This window comes from Toxorhynchites rutilus, chromosome 2 (assembly GCF_029784135.1).
Source record: "Toxorhynchites rutilus septentrionalis strain SRP chromosome 2, ASM2978413v1, whole genome shotgun sequence".
NCBI lineage: Eukaryota > Metazoa > Arthropoda > Insecta > Diptera > Culicidae > Toxorhynchites > Toxorhynchites rutilus.
The window spans coordinates 272360190-272378643 of NC_073745.1; the positions used below are offsets into that span (position 1 = coordinate 272360190).

The following is an 18454-nucleotide window of genomic DNA, read 5'->3' on the forward strand; positions in this document are numbered from 1 at the left end:
AAGGGTTTAATGAACGAAATCTCCACGCTTGTTCCCAGGAAGAGAATTCGAACCCATAAAAGAAGATAGCGACATAGTCAGCATAGACTAGGTCGAATGCAGTTGGGTTAGTATGAGGAACACACTATTCGAGTCGAAACAACAATTATTGATATAATAAAAAAGGAAGACGCTCGCATCGAGCTTCTTCTTTTTGTCAAACCCCACGCGCCAGGAAGAATAAAACGCATTATTTTCAAATAAATATAAGATGAAACTATCTATATCCATAGAGGCCAATTAAGTCGCCAAGCCACCACAAAGAGATCCGCCGAAGAAACGGCGGTATGCATTCAGAACAGAAATCAATGTTGAGCCAATATCAGTGGTTGTCACAGATTGGAAAACGCTTTAGATGTATTGATATGAATGATCCCTATTGTTCCATTCAGAACAAGCAAGCGATAAGAAATCAAATCAAATATTCTATTGATTCAGTAATAACACCATGGGAAATCATTCATCTGTCACGGTCAACTTCTTCTCTGGTTGCCCGATACCAGAGCAAGTGTTTGAATATCGCTGAACCATATCATAATCATATTCCAAAACAGTCATGACTTACGAGTTCTACATCTCGAATTTTCTCCGTCGCGTGGTTCAGAATAGTACACTTCACGCGGTTTTCCACCTGACCAATGTCAAGAGCGCAGCATCTGAAAAGTATGTATACAGATTCTCATTAAGCAGGATCATAAATCAAAATATTTTTTTCCAGATTTTTTTGGCGTCTCATGATCTGGTCATCAGTTTTATCTGCCCTGTTTTTGGTAGCTCTTTTCTGGATTCGCTACTTAACCAATCCAACAGTAATCACCTTGGACCGCAATTATCACGAATGGAATACAACGTTTCCCAGCTTGACCATTTGTTTCCATGATCGAATGAATGCAACTGCTCGGGATGAATTAATTGACCGATTGAAACCAAATGATACTAAAAAGTTGGAACGATTTCTAGATTTATTAGTTTCAACTGATATTTTTAGTGTGGGTGAATTGGCAGAATACGATGAGTATAGTGAAATGGATTTTAAGCTGATCTTGAATCAACTCACAAACGTGATTAATAGGAAAGTGATTTTGGGGAATGATATCGAAGCGAAGTTCTATCGCGTAATCACGGAAATGGGAATTTGCTACTCTTTCAATTCGGACATTATACATCTTATATCATCGGAAGGCTTAGGAATATACAATCCAGCGAACGAGCTGGTGGAAATTAATATCGTCGAGCGCGAGACTACAGCCTCCTTGAGAAATTTAACGTCAAACGGAGATGTAATACGAACTAAATTATTGTTATTCAGTCATTCCATACCAAACCGTTATAGTGGTTCTAAAATTTTCGTAGAAAGTGGTAGTTTTGTTCTTTATCGCAAAATGTTGGACCTGATTTTTTTTTTATTTTTTCATTGGGGTGCCTATTTCCATTAAGGTGGTCCGAAAAATCAACTTTTTCCCATTTTTTTTAAAATTCATAACTTTTGAACTACTGTACTGATTCAGATGATCGACCTTTCAAATTAAAGCCAATTAGCTAGTATTTTGTGGCAAAAAAAATGGTTCTCATTTTGGAAATTATTGATTGTATTTTTATTGTTTACATGGCTTTGAACTAGAGGGGGCTTTTTTTGTTTTGTAGTTTTTTTGAAAGCGTTCTTACGTAACATATACAAGAATCAGAGATGTGATTTTTTCGCTTCTAAGTTATGATTTTTCAAAATTAACCGATGGTGCATGTTTTTCCCTGTTTTCCAAAAAAATAACATGTCTGATTCCAGAATATGTGATGTAACAAAACCTCGGCTATCATTAAAAAATATAAAAAAAAATATCAATCATTTAACTATAAAAAACAAACACAATCAAAAATTACGAAAACAAAATCCAATTTATTGCTAGTAAGCTATTCTTCCATAAAAGACTAGCTAATTTGCTTGATGTGTCGATCATTTAAATCGGTTCAGTAGTTCAAAAGTTATGAATTATAAAAGACGGGTGGGTAATGTCGGGAACATAACCGGAGTGACGTAGGACTATACAAAGGGGACAGCTTTTGCTAAATATATTTTTTAAATATATTGTTTTATTTTCTTCTCCTACGTGAATACCCACCTATCTACCTGAAAAATGGATTAGTTTACTGTTTACTCTTTATGAACATGTTGGGGGTTCTGAAAAGAACTTTTGTGTTGTGTTTTTGCTTTTTTTACAAACTTTCTCAATTTTTTCTTTTTTTTTATCTGTATTATAGTGATTTTTAACTCATTCGTTAAACTTTAAAGCTGGTCCGTCACTTTTTACTTCCATTTTTGGAAGAATGTCGGAAGTGAGAATTGAACTCGTGATCTTTAGCGTGAGAGGCATGGATGTTACCACTACGCCAGATCGACTCCACATCAATTTTTTCTTACTATCTCATAGTTGATTCTTGATTTTTTTCTGAAGGCTTTGTACTTATTAAATGTTCAACGCCGGGCATCTTTCGGCGTATGCACATATCGTACAATCAAAATTATGGCTGTGATAGGGAATGCATAGGTGGTCATCAGCTTATTCACTATCATATATTTCACTATTGAGCACATTACCGTACCTTAAACTGTGGTTTCGAAGACGAATGAATTGTAAGATTTGTATCTCCGCAAACAAAGTAAATAGAAATGAAAAAGAACTGAGGTTTTGGAGACGAACTCTACGATCTGTCGAGAATTAAACTAGCTATAAGCGTTCTGAAAAACCAACAGTAAATTAACACAGGATTAAAGTCCTTTAAAATAAGGACAGAGCAGCAGGAAATACATAGCTCATCATGTTGCTCCTTAGTTATGTTTCTATACAATGCAGATGTAACGTCAGTCAATTTTCAACATTAGTTATCAACCAAAGAAAGCAGTTCTTGGTAACGAGAAAATTCGTTAATGCCATCCTGCATACAGCCACTTTTAATTCGGAAACCATGCATGGGTTTGTGAAAAAATTTAAAAGACCTCAAACCAATAAGTTCAAGAACAACCATAAACAAAATAAATCAGTTTATATTATATGTCATATTATGTCACTTTAGAATGCATTGGTATTGTGAAAAACTTTTAATAACTCTTCTTTGAAAGGTTTAATGGCCCTGAAAAGCGCCGTGTTTTACGGTGGCTGGTTTTGCCACCAAAACAGTCTGTATAAACAAACTTTTTCCTTCTTCTACCTGCTGCCGTTTTGCGATTGCGTTTGCCACTCGCTGAAACTAGTTGTTGCCATCGAACCGAATGTGTTCTGTTCTGTAGGCGGGTTTTCTTATTGTCGTGAGCAGCTTTGCAAGCCAACTCGAGCACTCCGGCGGCCGAAATTCTATAACCGCCATTAGGTATACTGGTGCTCCGGCACCAATCCGTTGATGCGATGTGATGTGAAACGATGCCATACAACCACCACCAACACTGATTTACGGTTTGAAAGAGAATGAGATATTTTTCAGCGGATTCGCGCATTTTGTACTTTAGCGGTACACGGTCACAGGATTCGGCAGACTCAGCCAAAGGGGCGAGTTCAACGAGACGAACGAAAGAGCGTTAGAAGGCAGCGATGGCATAAAAATACATTCATTACGATTTGTTCGCTCGTTGGATTCACATGCAGGCTAAAAAGGGTCCTTTTCAGGATCACAAAATTATCTTTAATTTGAAGAGTTTATTGTTTTGTTATCACTCGATATCCCCATCTTGTTCGACTAAACCTTCCTGTTTAACGATTGCGTTTACCACTCGCCACAGCTTTCACAGTTGGAAAATTTCTTCCCTTCCAGCTCGTGACATTTTGTACAGTAAATTATATTTAATGCGACGCGCCGAAGTGCCACTCAGTGTCGCATTGGAGGCGATTTTAACCTGTAATTGAACATTTGCGATGACAGTGGTACAGTGTCGACTTTCAATGTGGGGTCATAATTTGGATCTCTATGTTTACAAAAATGTCCAACTAAATAAGTCGCATTACATGTCCGTCCAATTAGCTAAATGTCGAACTAATTGTAAATTACTGTACTTTCAATCTGTTATTTAAGATTTGGTGAAAATTGAATAATCAGGAAAGTCCCCAACTATCAATAAGCTCAGAACAACTGCCAAATTCACATACTCATCAGATTCTGGCAAACAAATTAGGAAAACATCAATTTGTGTTTTATTATTATGTTGGATAATGTTTTAGAAAGCATTGAACTGTATTTCCTAAACTCCTTTTTGGAAGGTTTAATGGCCCTGAAAAGCGCCTTGTTTTATGGAATGGTTCCAATTTAGAAAACTTAGTACTCGTGGTTTTGAAAAAAAAACCATTTCGAACGCCCTCGATGCCGCCTTGTTCTGGATTTGACACCAAAGCAGTTTGTATAAAGAACAAACTTTTTTCTTCTGCTACCTGATGCCGTTTTGCGATTGCGTTTGCCACTCGCCACTCGCTGCAGCTGCCTGTTGTCTTGATGTCCACCGAACCGAATGTGTTCTGTTCCGAATGCGGGTTTTCTTATCGTTGCGAGCAGCTTTGAATGCTAACTCGATCACTTCGGCGGCCGAAACTATATAACGCCGACTAGGTGGACTGGTGCACTGGTACTAACGCGCTCGGCCTAGCTACCCTTACGGGGAACTCCAGATCAACACGGTTCGAGCGGGATTTTGCTTTTCCCTTCACTTTTCCTCCTTTGCCATGTCCAAACATGGCTGATTGGGTTGGTTTGTTGATGTGTTGTGATGCGAACTGATGTGGTGTACGGTTTGAATGAGAATGATCGTTACGGCAGCGGAGCGGGGATTTTTAAGCAGACTGGCTGGCTCGAGAATTACGCATGTGTGAGACTGCAACCAATGTTTCGTTCATTTTTTTTCTTTTTCCTTTCCAATCGTGCTTCATTCTATTTCGCTGCTGCTCTGGTTGCCCGTTTTGGTCGGTACGATTTGAGGAGCACAAAATGGACCAATCAAAAATGGGCACATAGTGCATTTGGACAATGCTTGATATTTCACAATTATTCAATTATTTATCTCAAGAAAAATGAAATGTTATTCGTTATGATAGACGCGTAGATATATTTCCTATCAATTGATGCAAAAACCTTTGCGATCTATTGAGAAATGCTCGAGTTATAAGCGTTCCAAATCTTGCATTTTTTCCTACTTGTTCAGTGCCTAGATTTCCATTTCACCCCCTATATCTTCCGGTTAGACGTAGTCCTACGTCAAAAAAAATGTTTGGAAAAAAGTGGCAGAAAATGATTTTTACAACCATCGGTTAACTCTTAAAAATCATAACTTGAAAACGAAAAAAAATCGCATTTCAGCTTTCGAGAAAAAATATAAAATAAATAAACACAGCACCCTCTAGTCCAAAGCGATGTAAACATTAAAAACAATAAAAAAAATTACGAAAACAAAATCAAAATTTTTACCCAGTGCAATATTTTTCCAAAAAAGACTAGCTAATTGGTTTTGATCTGATGTGTCGATCACCTAAATCGGTCCAGTAGTTCAAAAATAATGAGTTTTTGAAAAAAAGGGATTTATGGAGAAAAAGGAATAAAGTAGATTTTTCGGAAGAGATCATACGAAACAAAATTTAAAAAATAGATCTAATATTTTGCGATAATGAGCAAAACTTCCACTTTTCACGAAAATCTGAGAACCACTTTACTGGATTGGCATGGAATGGCTGTATTTGGATGTTGTATCGTTTAATACAATCTTATCGGATTCTAGATCTTCTATCACGGACCATTCGATGCGCCGTTGATTCTAAAACGATTCAAAGTCCACACCTCAGCATCAGCTTTTCTAACAATGACATTCAAACCTGTGACCGTTACAGCAGATTTCACAATACAAGATTTGTACGTGCAGCAGCGTAACTGTAGATTCCGACATGAATCAAACTTAGATTTCTTCCCGAGTTATTATTCCAATAATTTGTGCATACTGGAGTGTAGATTGAAATTCTTTATACAGTTTTGCGGTTGCATACCTCATTTTTACAACCTAGCAGGTGAGTGTTGTTTTAGAAAATCCGACACGTATACGTTTGCAGAAAATATGATTTTCCAGTTAGAGTACCAATTTGTCGGCTGAAACAACTTAAATGTTTGATGGATAATCACAGTAAGTATGTGACCTTCCTGGATTCAACTAAACTATTCGACGCTTTTCATTGATAGATAACATCACCCGAAGTTTATCGTCCTGCGTTTGTCTGAAAGATTGTCACTCGATTAGTTTCACACTCCAGAACTACGTTCTATTCGATTGGTTTAATGACCCACTAATAAAATGGGATATGGATGTTCCAAAAGTTCGCTACAGTCGAAGAATAATCTATGGGTTCGTGGATGCAGTTGGTGAGTTTCAAATCTGACTGGTAAGATTTATTGTGCTAAGTTGATTTACGTTCGATTTTATTTCAGCTTCTACTGGAGGAATTGCCGGGTTGTTCTTTGGGGCGAGCGTGATTACAGTTATAGAACTCATTTTTCTATTTATTAAAACTTCACTAAAGTCATTGGAAAGTTACAGGAAGAAACAAAAGCACCCTTCCGAGCAGAATATTCATTTAAAGATAAAGATAAATTGTCATAAGAAGTAAGAAGTATGTTGATAAAAATTTACGAAATACAGACACCCAAAAAAGTTAGTGTCGGTGCGATATGTTTTGAAGTAAAAGTGAATATGTTTTGGAACAAAAGAAAGCAAAACAACGTTTTATAAGTGTGAGGGGTCAATGTACCCCTCGTCATGAGAGTAGCTCAGTTAGCATCTGGCATCACTTTATGGAAAGGAATTAATATCACATCTGGCAACACGCTTCCTCCGTGGTTGGGCACTTGATAGACAAGTCCTTTTTCGATACTCAACTGACCACGAGGTAAGACGTACAATATCAAGCTCCAATTGACCCAGTGATTCCCGTAGTAAATTCAGGACGCACATTTTGGCGATCCTGCCAGGAGACCAATACTGGCTAATTTGACTATAAGAAAATCAATTTATAAAACTGATTTACGGGAATCACTGGGATCACGCTCAGAAAGACATCTTATAACAAAGTAAGGTTATTTGCGTAGTTCTGAGAATAGAAAATTCGTATTCAATGTGGTGATTCAGCATATTTTATCTCTGGATCGGTCGATATAACTCCAGAAAACATGATTATGCCTGATCATATACGAGGTGGTTTGTTTTCACCCTCGTTGGTAGACCGCGGAGGTTACCATAGAAGAAACACTGGATTGGTCGGGATGACTCCAGGAAGCATGATTTGAACTGATCATATACGAGGTGGTCTGTTTTCACCCTCGTTGGTAGACCGCGGGGGTTACCACAGAAAAAATTACGGAGTCGGAATTACTCCAGAAAATCGCGAGGTGGGTTGATTTCACCCTCGACCGCATCATTTATCAATGAAATAAAATTTAAGATGATTGTAACGATTGCGAGGTGGTTGACATTCACCCTCAATGGTAGACCGTGGAGGTTGCCACAAACTTCATGGATCTGGGGACCTCAGCAAAAGGAAGCCTTCAACACAGTCAAGGATCGAATTATACAATGTACCGTAGCGCAAGGTTTTGACGTAGGACTACGTCTTTCATTTCTATACCGGGGTGTAAAATCAAAGTTTCGAAAACGAAAGCGTTACGCCGGAGACCGAGATTTTGAGCGTTAATAGCTCCTAAACAACTGAACGAAATGGTATGATAAACAATTCATTCGAAAGATAAAATGTCTACGCGTTATATACTTGTTACTTTTTGATCCAAAAACTTGTTTCAATAGTCTTAAAATTGCTTTCAAAACAGGCTATTGAAATCACCAATCGGTATATAAGCGAGCGGCGCTCGGAAATCCACTCAGTTCTAATTGAACAGCGATTGGAGCATGTTGTCGCTGTTGCGGTGAAGCTCTTTATTTATCATGAAAGCGCGGATGAACGGTGTCACCAAGAGCCTGTTTGTGCACCCTATGCCAGAAGGGAACCTATCAGGAGGAGAGTGATGCCACAAACGGTTCCCTGGGAAGACATCGCTACACACACATACACGCGCGGCTATTAACAGGTGGTTATCGAGTTGGCATTAACCACTGGTGGGCTTCCAGTATCGAGGAAAATGTGGAAATATCTAATCGTTACTGAGAATAATCTGCCAGTTCCTCTGGGAATTTTCCAAATATATTCATGTGAAAGAGTTTAATTGAATGTTTTCTATCCATGTTACACTGTGACCAAATATGTTTCAATCAAGTGCTATTAACAGGTGGTTATCGAGTTGGCATTAACCAATGGTGGGCTTCCAGTATCGAGGAAAATGTGGAAATATCTAATCGTTACTGAAAATAATCTGCCAGTTCCTTTGGGAATTTTCAAAATATATTCATGTGAAAGAGTTTAATTGAATGTTTTCTATCCATGTAACACTGTGACCAAATACATTTGGTTTTGTGGTTTTTCAATCAATCGCAATTAACAGGATAGCTTCAGAAGATTATTCTTCCCCATCAGTAGGATATTTCCGTATCCAATATTGTATGCGCCCGCAATCGATTATTGCTCAGTCGCCGAAAGTTCCGAGCCCAGAGAGTTCATTCCCCTCTAGTTTGCCTTCCAAATTGCCATCGTAAACCACACCTTCTCTCGGTTCAATCACACACAAAAAGCATACTTAAGCGATATTCTGGTGGTGAGACACATTCATTTTTCGTGAGGACATCGACAAGACAACATCGTTGCCTAACGTGCTGGAGGAGGTGGACGGCGAAGGATCGACACATATACGCGCAGAACTCTTTCCGTTAGGATGCCATTCAGCATCGAGAAAGTTCCGGAAAGATCTAATCATTTCTGGAAAATAATCTGCCAGTTCCTTTGGGAATTTTCAAAATATATTCATGTGAAAGAGTTTAATTGAATGTTTTCTATCCATGTAACACTGTGACCAAATATGTTTCAATCAAGTGCTATTAACAGGTGGTTATCGAGTTGGCATTAACCACTGGTGGGCTTCCAGTATCGAGGAAAATGTGGAAATATCTAATCGTTACTTAAAATAATCTGCCAGTTCCTTTGGGAATTTTCAAAATATATTCATGTGAAAGAGTTTAATTGAATGTTTTCTATCCATGTTACACTGTGACCAAATATGTTTCAATCAAGTGCTATTAACAGGTGGATATCGAGTTGGCATTAACCACTGGTGGGCTTCCAGTATTGAGGAAAATGTGGAAATATCTAATCGTTACTGAAAATAATCTGCCAGTTCCTTTGGGAATTGTCAAAATATATTCATGTGAAAGAGTTTAATTGAATGTTTTCTATCCACTGTTTTCTATAACACTGTGACCAAATACATTTGGTTTTGTGGTTTTTCAATCAATCGCAATTAACAGGATAGCTTCAGAAGATTATTCTTCCCCATCAGTAGGATATTTCCTTATCCAATATTGTATGCGCCCGCAATCGATTATTGCTCAGTCGCCGAAAGTTCCGAGCTCAGAGAGTTCATTCCCCTCTAGTTTGCCTTCCAAATTGCCATCGTAAACCACACCTTCTCTCGATTCAATCACACACAAAAAGCATACTTAAGCGATATTCTGGTGGTGAGACACATTCATTTTTCGTGAGGACATCGACAAGACAACATCGTTGCCTAACGTGCTGGAGGAGGTGGACGGCGAAGGATCGATACATACACGCGCAGAACTCTTTCCGTTAGGATGCCATTCAGCATCGAGAAAGTTCCGGAAAGATCTAATCATTGCTGGAAAATAATCTGCCAGTTCCTTTGGGAATTTTCAAAATATATTCATGTGAAAGAGTTTAATTGAATGTTTTCTATCCATGTTACACTGTGACCAAATATGTTTCAACCAAGTGCTATTAACAGGTGGTTATCGAGTTGGCATTAACCACTGGTGGGCTTCCAGTATCGAGGAAAATGTGGAAATATCTAATCGTTACTGAAAATAATCTGCCAGTTCCTTTGGGAATTTTCAAAATATATTCATGTGAATGAATTTAATTGAATGTTTTCTATCCATGTAACACTGTGACCAAATATGTTTTAATCAAGTGCTATTAACAGGTGGTTATCGAGTTGGCATTAACCACTGGTGGGCTTCCAGTATCGAGGAAAATGTGGAAATAACTAATCGTTACTGAAAATAATCTGCCAGTTCCTCTGGGAATTTTCAAAATATATTCATGTGAAAGAGTTTAATTGAATGTTTTCTATCCATGTAACACTGTGACCAAATATGTTTCAATCAAGTGCTATTAACAGGTGGTTATCGAATTAGCATTAACCACTGGTGGGTTTCCAGTATCGAGGAAAATGTGGAAATATCTAATCGTTACTGAAAATAATCCAATATTGGATGCATAAAACCTGGTGCCTTCAACGTAACGCTCTCGTTTTCGAAGTTCTCCAAATATTCATTCATTCAGAATGAATTCAGATTCAACTTCATACAAATGATCTCTAAATCAACGATAGTCCTACGTCACCCTTGCGGTTATACCATAGATATAACCCACTTCCTGTTTTTTCTCCGAAGATGACAAGACAATCCTGTACACGGACGCCTCTCCGGTAGCTCTAGGTGCTGTCCTGGTACAAGAAGGCAAAGACGTGGCTCGCAGAGTAATCTCATTCGCCTCTAAAGCTCTAACGATGACCGAAAAGAAATATCCACAAAACCAACGCGAAGCACTGGCGGCTGTATGGGCTGTGGAACACTTTTCCTACTTTTTGTTAGGCAGACGTTTCACACTTCGCACGGATGCACAAGGCATAACATTCATCTTAAATCGTACTCGAGAGGAGTCGAAGAGGGCTCTAACTCGGGCAGATGGCTGGGCGCTTCGACTGAGTCCATATGACTACGATGTGGAATATGTCCGCGGTAGGGACAACATCGCGGACGCTTCATCAAGGTTAAACTGTGGAAATGATCGCCCGTTTGAGGAAGATTCTAGCCCTTGGGAAATAGCTTCCCTTGAGGCGAACGCAGTTGGATTCCTAACGAACGCAGAAATAGCAGAAGCAACTTCCACAGACGAGACTCTACAATCAGTGATGCAATCCTTGAAGACTGGAGAATGGCCCGGGCACTTACGCAAATTCCATACACTTGAAAATGACCTATCTACTCGAGATGGAGTCGTTGCAAAGACCGGCTGCGTTGTGATTCCGGAACAGCTTCGTAATAAAGCTCTGGAGGTCGCTCATACTGGTCATCCGTCGGCAGCAAAAATGAAGACCATTCTTCGCCAACGTGTATGGTGGCCTGGAATGTCAACTGATGCTGAGAAGTGGGTAGGGACTTGTGCTACCTGTGCAGTAAATGGGCGACCCGAAAAGCCCACTCCAATGAGGCGTACATTCGCTCCCAAGGGCGTTTGGGAGACCATCGCTCTTGATTTTAACGGCCCATACGTCCAATTCGGTGGAATCTCCATACTAGCAGTTGTCGACTATCGGTCACGGTTTTTGATCGCAAAGCCTGTGAAATCGACGAGCTTTAATCACACGAAACCAATTTTAGAAATGATATTCGAAAGAGAAGGGCTCCCATCCAACATAAAAACCGATAACGGTCCACCCTTCAATGGGAACGAATATAAGAATTACTGTTCTGAACGAGGAATAAACGCAATCTTCTCAACTCCGCTCTTCCCCCAGCAGAACGGTCTCGTGGAGGGGTATATGAAGGTAATAAATAAAGCGATGTCTACTGCGTATGCCAATAAAACCAACTTCGTTGAGGAACTCCGCGCAGCCGTAGATGCGCACAATGCGGCTGCTCACCGAGTCACGAAAATAGCACCTGAGGAAGTATTAACAGGACGAAAAATTAAACGAGGACTCCCACTTCTTCACCACGAAAGTAGTAACGTTAACGATGAGCTACTGGAACAACGAGATCGTGAAGCGAAACTCCTCTCAAAACAAAGGGAAGATACTCGACGAGATGCCAGACCGTGTCGCGTCAAACCTGGTGATGATGTGATTATAGAACGTCTATCCCGGGCGAAGGGAGAAACCAGATTTTCTCCGATGCGTTTTACTGTCCTTGAAGAGCAAAACGGCAATTTAACGTTGACAAATGATGTAGGTCAAATTCTCAAGCGCCATGTATCACAGACCAAAAAAGTCAACCCGTGGCGCAACACAAACGACGAAACGGTATCAAGTATTCCACTGGGTGATCAACCGGACCAAACGAATCATCAGCGTCCATCTCGAGTGAGGAAGGAACCCGGGTACCTTGAGGACTTCGTAAGATTAGTTGCAAGCGGTGAAGAAACCAACTGATATCAATAACACTCTTATTGTTTTGATTGAAGAATAAACAAAATGTTCCTTGTTCTTCTCTTTGTTTTCTCTTTCATTTCTTTACCTTTGACAGAAGTGCTGAATTGCTGAATATAACCCCAGGGTGAATAAAATGCTAGAATAGGTAGACCTGTGCCAATGTCAGAGATATAAGGTCCGAAAAAACTTATTTGTGAATATTATTAAAATGAATGAACGCTTAGTGGTTTTCGTGTATTACCTCATTTTCCGCGTCTCTACACGAAACAGCTGACTTCCATCTTTGACATCTTGTGACGTCACATTGGATGATCGATATGAAATGTTTATCCAACGTGTCGTCACTACTTAGGAGCTCGAAAATGTTTACAGTTTTTTTTTGCATGCTAATACTAACAAGCGCCCTGCTCCTTCACACCTTTTATAGGCCACATCGGACCAGTGTGCCGACGGCGGCAGCGGCATGGAATTATTTCTGTTTCAGCGGCAACTGCGCGTCATACACTGAGAAAATTGTATAACTCGCTTTTAAGTGGCACTTACATATAATAGTGCTCAATCTGCTTGAATAAAACTTGGTAAAAGAGCTTGATAGTTGACTTGATGGATTGAGTTACATGATGTTAAAATGTTTTTTTTCGTTCTCTCAATAATTCAAACATTTTAAGGAGAAGAAGGAAGATGTGAGGGGTCAATGTACCCCTCGTCATGAGAGTAGCTCAGTTAGCATCTGGCATCACTTTATGGAAAGGAATTAATATCACATCTGGCAACACGCTTCCTCCGTGGTTGGGCACTTGATAGACAAGTCCTCTTTCGATACTCAACTGACCACGAGGTAAGACGTACAATATCAAGCTCCAATTGACCCAGTGATTCCCGTAGTAAATTCAGGACGCACAATAAGTTCAAAATAACTTTCAAAACACTCAAGTCACTCCGAAAAGGGCTCATTACTGGAGTGTTGAGTTCAGAGTCTCAAAAACGATGGGGTCACGTTCGGAGTGCAAGGTTTTGAGCGTTAATATCTCTTTGCCGGATGAACGAAGTGGTATGAACATAACTTCAGTCGATAGATAAAAGATCTACGAGTGATTTCAATCTCTGTCAGTTCCTCTTTTGCTGCCGTGATGAACGGATATGCAGAATCGTTACAAACGTTATGTTTTTCAGACACTGTTGGTTTCTGCCATTTGACATCCGTTACTGTACCCTACAACGATATCGTACACAAGCGAAAGAATATTATTTCGTATACATTTGAACAAGCAGCAAGACAATTCCAAGGGAAAACAAAATATCCATTTTTTGAGAATTAATTTGAATGAAACTTCAAATAAGTGATTACTAAGCCAACGATAGTCCTGCGTTAATCTTGCGGTTATATCACAGATATAACTCCCTTTTATTTTCTTCGTTTGGGTGAAGATTTTTTTGGGAAAAGATTGCCACAAACTCGATGGAGATCTCATTATAATGCTGCGAAACCAATTTACGGGCTGATAGCATCCACTGGAGTTTTGAGCGACTCAAATACTAGATCAAGTACACGGTCCCTCCTACCAGCAGTTTATGATTTATTACTTCTGTATTATCTGTACTTCTGGTGCGTTGTACTACATGAAGTAGATCTATCGTAGAATATTTGCAAACCAAAGGACCATCCCGGAGTAACGTTGTGATTAGACTCAATGCATTGGCATTTTTTCTTGCTGTTGAAAGGAATAGTCTAGTAGAAATTGCAATTCAAAAGGTTTTATTAAAATATTAAAACATTTTTTTTATCCCATTTATTTATTTATCAGGCTCATTAGCATTTTATTTGTAACAGAGCCGGGTTTTTATCATGTACATGTACATATGTTTATGTTTCTATAAATTGTAAATTACACAGTAGAAGTAGTAGCCATTTAGGCGTTAGGTTTTCTGTTCCATAACATTATGGTAAATTACACTGTAGTAGCCATTTAGGCGTAAGGGTATTCTATCTGTTCTTCCATTGTTCAGCAGACCGGACAGCGGAGACAGTTGATATTGATCACTGTTGGGTTATTTATAGAACAGCAGCCCGATGTTTCTTGCAGAGCAGAGCAGTTGTATGGATGAATCGATCTTTGTTCCACCGTGGATCGATCTCCATAGCTGATGATGGTTGCGTGGACATAGTTATTCTATAACAACACAAAGATGGTCAAATTGAGGGCCCTGAGTTTGAACCCACGATCGATCGCTTGGTAAGCGAAGGCGTAACCAAGTGGCTACGAAGACCCCCATTAAAACATTTGATACTGAAAGTAGAATTGTTCATAAGATAAGTAAACCAGGCGAAAGACATTCCGGACCAGCGCCATTAAAATATTAGAACATTTGATACTGAAAGTAGAATTGTTCATAAGATAAGTAAGCCAGGCGAAAGACATTCCGGACCAGCGCCAAAAATGAAGGCGGGAATTACAAGAACGGTCAAAATTGTCTAAAGAAGTCGATTTTTTTTAAGTAATTCAAGCTCGACACTTGTTATGAGTATCTGACAGCGAACTGAAAACTTCGATTTGACAAACTGACAACTACGAAATTTCGGATGGCGAGCTTTCGCTAGATTGCATTGGATGTGTTAAGTGCGATTCACATACAACATCTACGTTATGTTCACGTTCCGTCCCATCACGATGCGTCAATTATCTTTCCAAGCAGTTCTTATGCAAACATTCACATACACCAGCAACGGCAACTTCGACTTGCCTTTACTGGTGTATGTGAATTCTTCAATAGGAATTGCATGGAAGAATAATTGACGCAACGTTACGTAACGTGAACGTGACGTGGATGTTGTATGTGAATCGCGCTTTAAGTGCGATTCACATAAAACATCCACGTCACGTTCACGTCCCGTCACGTCACGTTACGTCAGTTATTCTACCATGCAATTCTTATGAAAACATTCACATACACCGGCAACGTTGTTGCGTATTCCATTGAGTCGCCAACAAGAGAGCGAAATCACACATAACCCCTTGTCGTACAATTTAACAGCATGGCCCAAACACGAGCACATTGAGTCGTTCCGCTACCCTGCTGAGCGAACATCATACGCCAGAATCTATGTAATCATTTCACATCGATACAGCACGAGTGTGGTTTGACGTTATAAGTGAAGGGGTTAACGGGAAGCGTTTGTACAAAATCGGTCTCAACTCACAAATATATTTATTTGAAAACATCTATATAAATAAAAAGCGGAAAACCCGAAGAAGGAATGGTCCGATTTTAGTCTTCTTTATTTATTTGTATTCGTCAGTTCCCGTAGATCAATAAAGTGGAGAGAAAAATCGGAAAATTGAATTCCCATATGTTCTACATTAGCTAAGCGTTGTTAGTCCATTCGATGTTGGCGCTAGCGAAATTGTTTTTTGTTCGAAAGTGGGAAAGGTTTTTCAAACGGAATAACGCATTCCTATATCTTCTATCTATGTAAACAAAAATGGAAGTCCAAATGCGTTGGTGTGCCCTAAACCCGAGGAAGAATGGTGCGATTTGAGCTGTCTTTGTTTTGCAATATGCTCTATATCAAACATGTATTCCATGCAACGGAGAAACATGTTATTTCCAAATGCTTAAAGAATCTTGAACGAGGATTGTGTCTGAAAATAATTTTATATTATAAGGACGAATTTTTGTAGAAGTACTAGACAATTTATAGTAAAAGGAAATTATAAAGGGTTAAAGGGTAATCAATCAATGAAGAGTTCAGTGATTGGACTCACTAACGTTCACTTAGTAAGAAAACGTGGATGTTTGAAAGTATTCAAATCAAAAAATCTATTTTGGGCGGGACGAAGTTCGTCGGGTCAGCTAGTAAAAAATAAAATATAAGACCAACTCGTAAAAATTTTGTTATTTCATGTTCGTCCTTCGTCAAAATAATACTACTTTATTGTCGAATTTCAGACTGTTCAATACAAAAGTATTGGGGGTCTCCGTAGCCACATTGGTTGCGCGTTCGCTTAGTAAGCGATCGATCGTGAGTTCAAAACTCAGGGCCCTCATTGACCATCTTTGTGTTGTTACAGAATAACTACGTCCCCGCAACAATCATCAGCGATGGAGATCGATCCACGGTCGAAATAAGATCGATTCATCCATACAACTGCTCTGCTCTGCAAGACACATCGGGCTGCTGTTCTATAAATAACTCAACAATGATCAATCAACTGTCTCCGCTGTCCGGTCTAACTGGATAATGGAAGAACAGAACGAAAACTCTTACGCCTATATGGCAACTGTGTAAATGTGTACCATATGCAATGGTATAGAAGGGAATACTCTAACGCCGAAAACATGGCAACTGTGTAATGTGCTAATTATAGATATGATAAACATGTGACATATACACGATTGAAATTCGGCTCTGTTACAGCTAAAATGCTAATGAGCCTAAAATAAACAAAAGGGATAAAAAAAAAATACAAAAGTATTGAAGAATTCGAAAACTGTTGCAAACAATATTTCTAGCCTACTACACTTTTTCTATGCGGTTGTTCTGTTTCAGTTGTTTACTGCGGCGATTTATTACGGTCACGGCTTCGTTCAGACTTGGTATTTATCATAAAATTTCCTCATAAACTCAAAGAAACCTGATAAGGTTCGATTCGTCTGGGATGCCGTTGCGAAAGTTCACGGTTTATCATTGAACGAAACTTCTTGACTTCATTATCCAGGGTTATGAACAGCTTACGCGAAAGGAAGATTGCAATTAGGGATGACATTAGTGAAATATACCACCAAATAAGATTTTTGTGATGCACTGGCTATCTTCAGAGCTAGTTGTTCTCCTTGTTAATGTCAGTTCAATGAGAATTTGATTACCCAAAAGTATACTGCAGAATATCAAGAATCAACAGAAGCAATTGTCAATAAGCATTGCGTTGAAGACTACTATGCTACTATGACAATGTGGTGAAAAAATTACATACAAATAAATCGAAGCCTTTAAGAATTTCGTAAAGAAATCTTTAGATGTCATGTATCGACTAGATTCAATCAGAAGAACGAAGAAGCGGCTAGTGTGGTTGGTAGTAAAGTAGAATCCGGTAGAAGATATACAGTGAATTACATCTAATTAGACATACCGAGGCACCACTCAGCGTCTGATGGCGACTATCAATCTGGGACCATAATTTGGATCCCAAACTCTATGTTTACACATCCACGTAATCAGATGAGAGCCGTGGTGACTCGTGCTGTCTCAATTATTCGTCTCCAATCTACTCGGTCCTGCTAGCCGGGATCCTGGTAGCCGGGATCCTGATCTTCTGCTTCATCTATACCTGTTCCTCAGAAACGCCGATGTCAACGTTTAATGATGTTTCCTTCGTTGTGTCCCCGTTTCATATCCCTCCTATCCGATCGATAAACTTTTACTTAGTCGCGGCAATACATACACACACTCTTTACAGACACACGGGCCAAAGGTTGTGCAGTCCACTGATCATTCAACAAGAGCCAAAGGTTGTACCGCTCATGACAACTCTACACGAGCTGATGATTGCGCCGCCATTCTATCCTGGATTCCTCGAGTCGAGAAAGACGCACCACGCTAGATATGGGGTACAGACTAGGGGGGCGTTGCTGATTAATGGTCAGTTGCATCCCAATAGGAAGTATCCTGTGTCGGGCACACGTACAGAGCATCGAAGACTGCGACATACCAATTATGAGAACACTTGTAATACTAACCTCGAGTCAACCGCGAGTAATCGGTTACATATTACTAACATAGTCTAAGCAAACATTGTCAAAATATTGAACTCCCGGCCCCGTTAGGCTGACGCCATATGAGCCTTAATAAAATATATATTTTGGATAAAAAAAAAAAAAAAATACTCGGTCCTGCCCAGCAAACATTAAATCGTATAATTTTGCACGTGCCAAGTCTTACAAGAAATCCGAATAAATCATAATCGCATATAATATCAATCAAAGTATGTATGGTGTATATTTGAAATCGCATAAAATGGAAAAAGTCGATTTTATATACCATTATCAAATTAAGTCGCAATTCGGTAAA

General features: G+C 39.2%; 2 protein-coding genes across 2 annotated transcripts; both read left to right on the forward strand.

The window, feature by feature from the left end:
* Positions 1 to 591: 591 nt before the first annotated feature.
* Positions 592 to 6662, forward strand: LOC129766896 (sodium channel protein Nach-like). Its single transcript, XM_055767494.1, has 6 exons — positions 592 to 702; positions 758 to 1319; positions 5786 to 6068; positions 6128 to 6181; positions 6238 to 6417; positions 6484 to 6662. The coding sequence occupies exons 1-6, from the start codon at positions 596 to 598 to the stop codon at positions 6660 to 6662; spliced, it is 1365 nt and encodes a 454-aa protein (XP_055623469.1). The 5' UTR covers positions 592 to 595.
* Positions 6663 to 10743: 4081 nt separating this feature from the next.
* Positions 10744 to 12387, forward strand: LOC129766897 (uncharacterized protein K02A2.6-like). Its single transcript, XM_055767495.1, has one exon. The coding sequence runs from the start codon at positions 10744 to 10746 to the stop codon at positions 12385 to 12387; it is 1644 nt and encodes a 547-aa protein (XP_055623470.1).
* The last annotated feature ends 6067 nt before the right edge of the window (positions 12388 to 18454 follow it).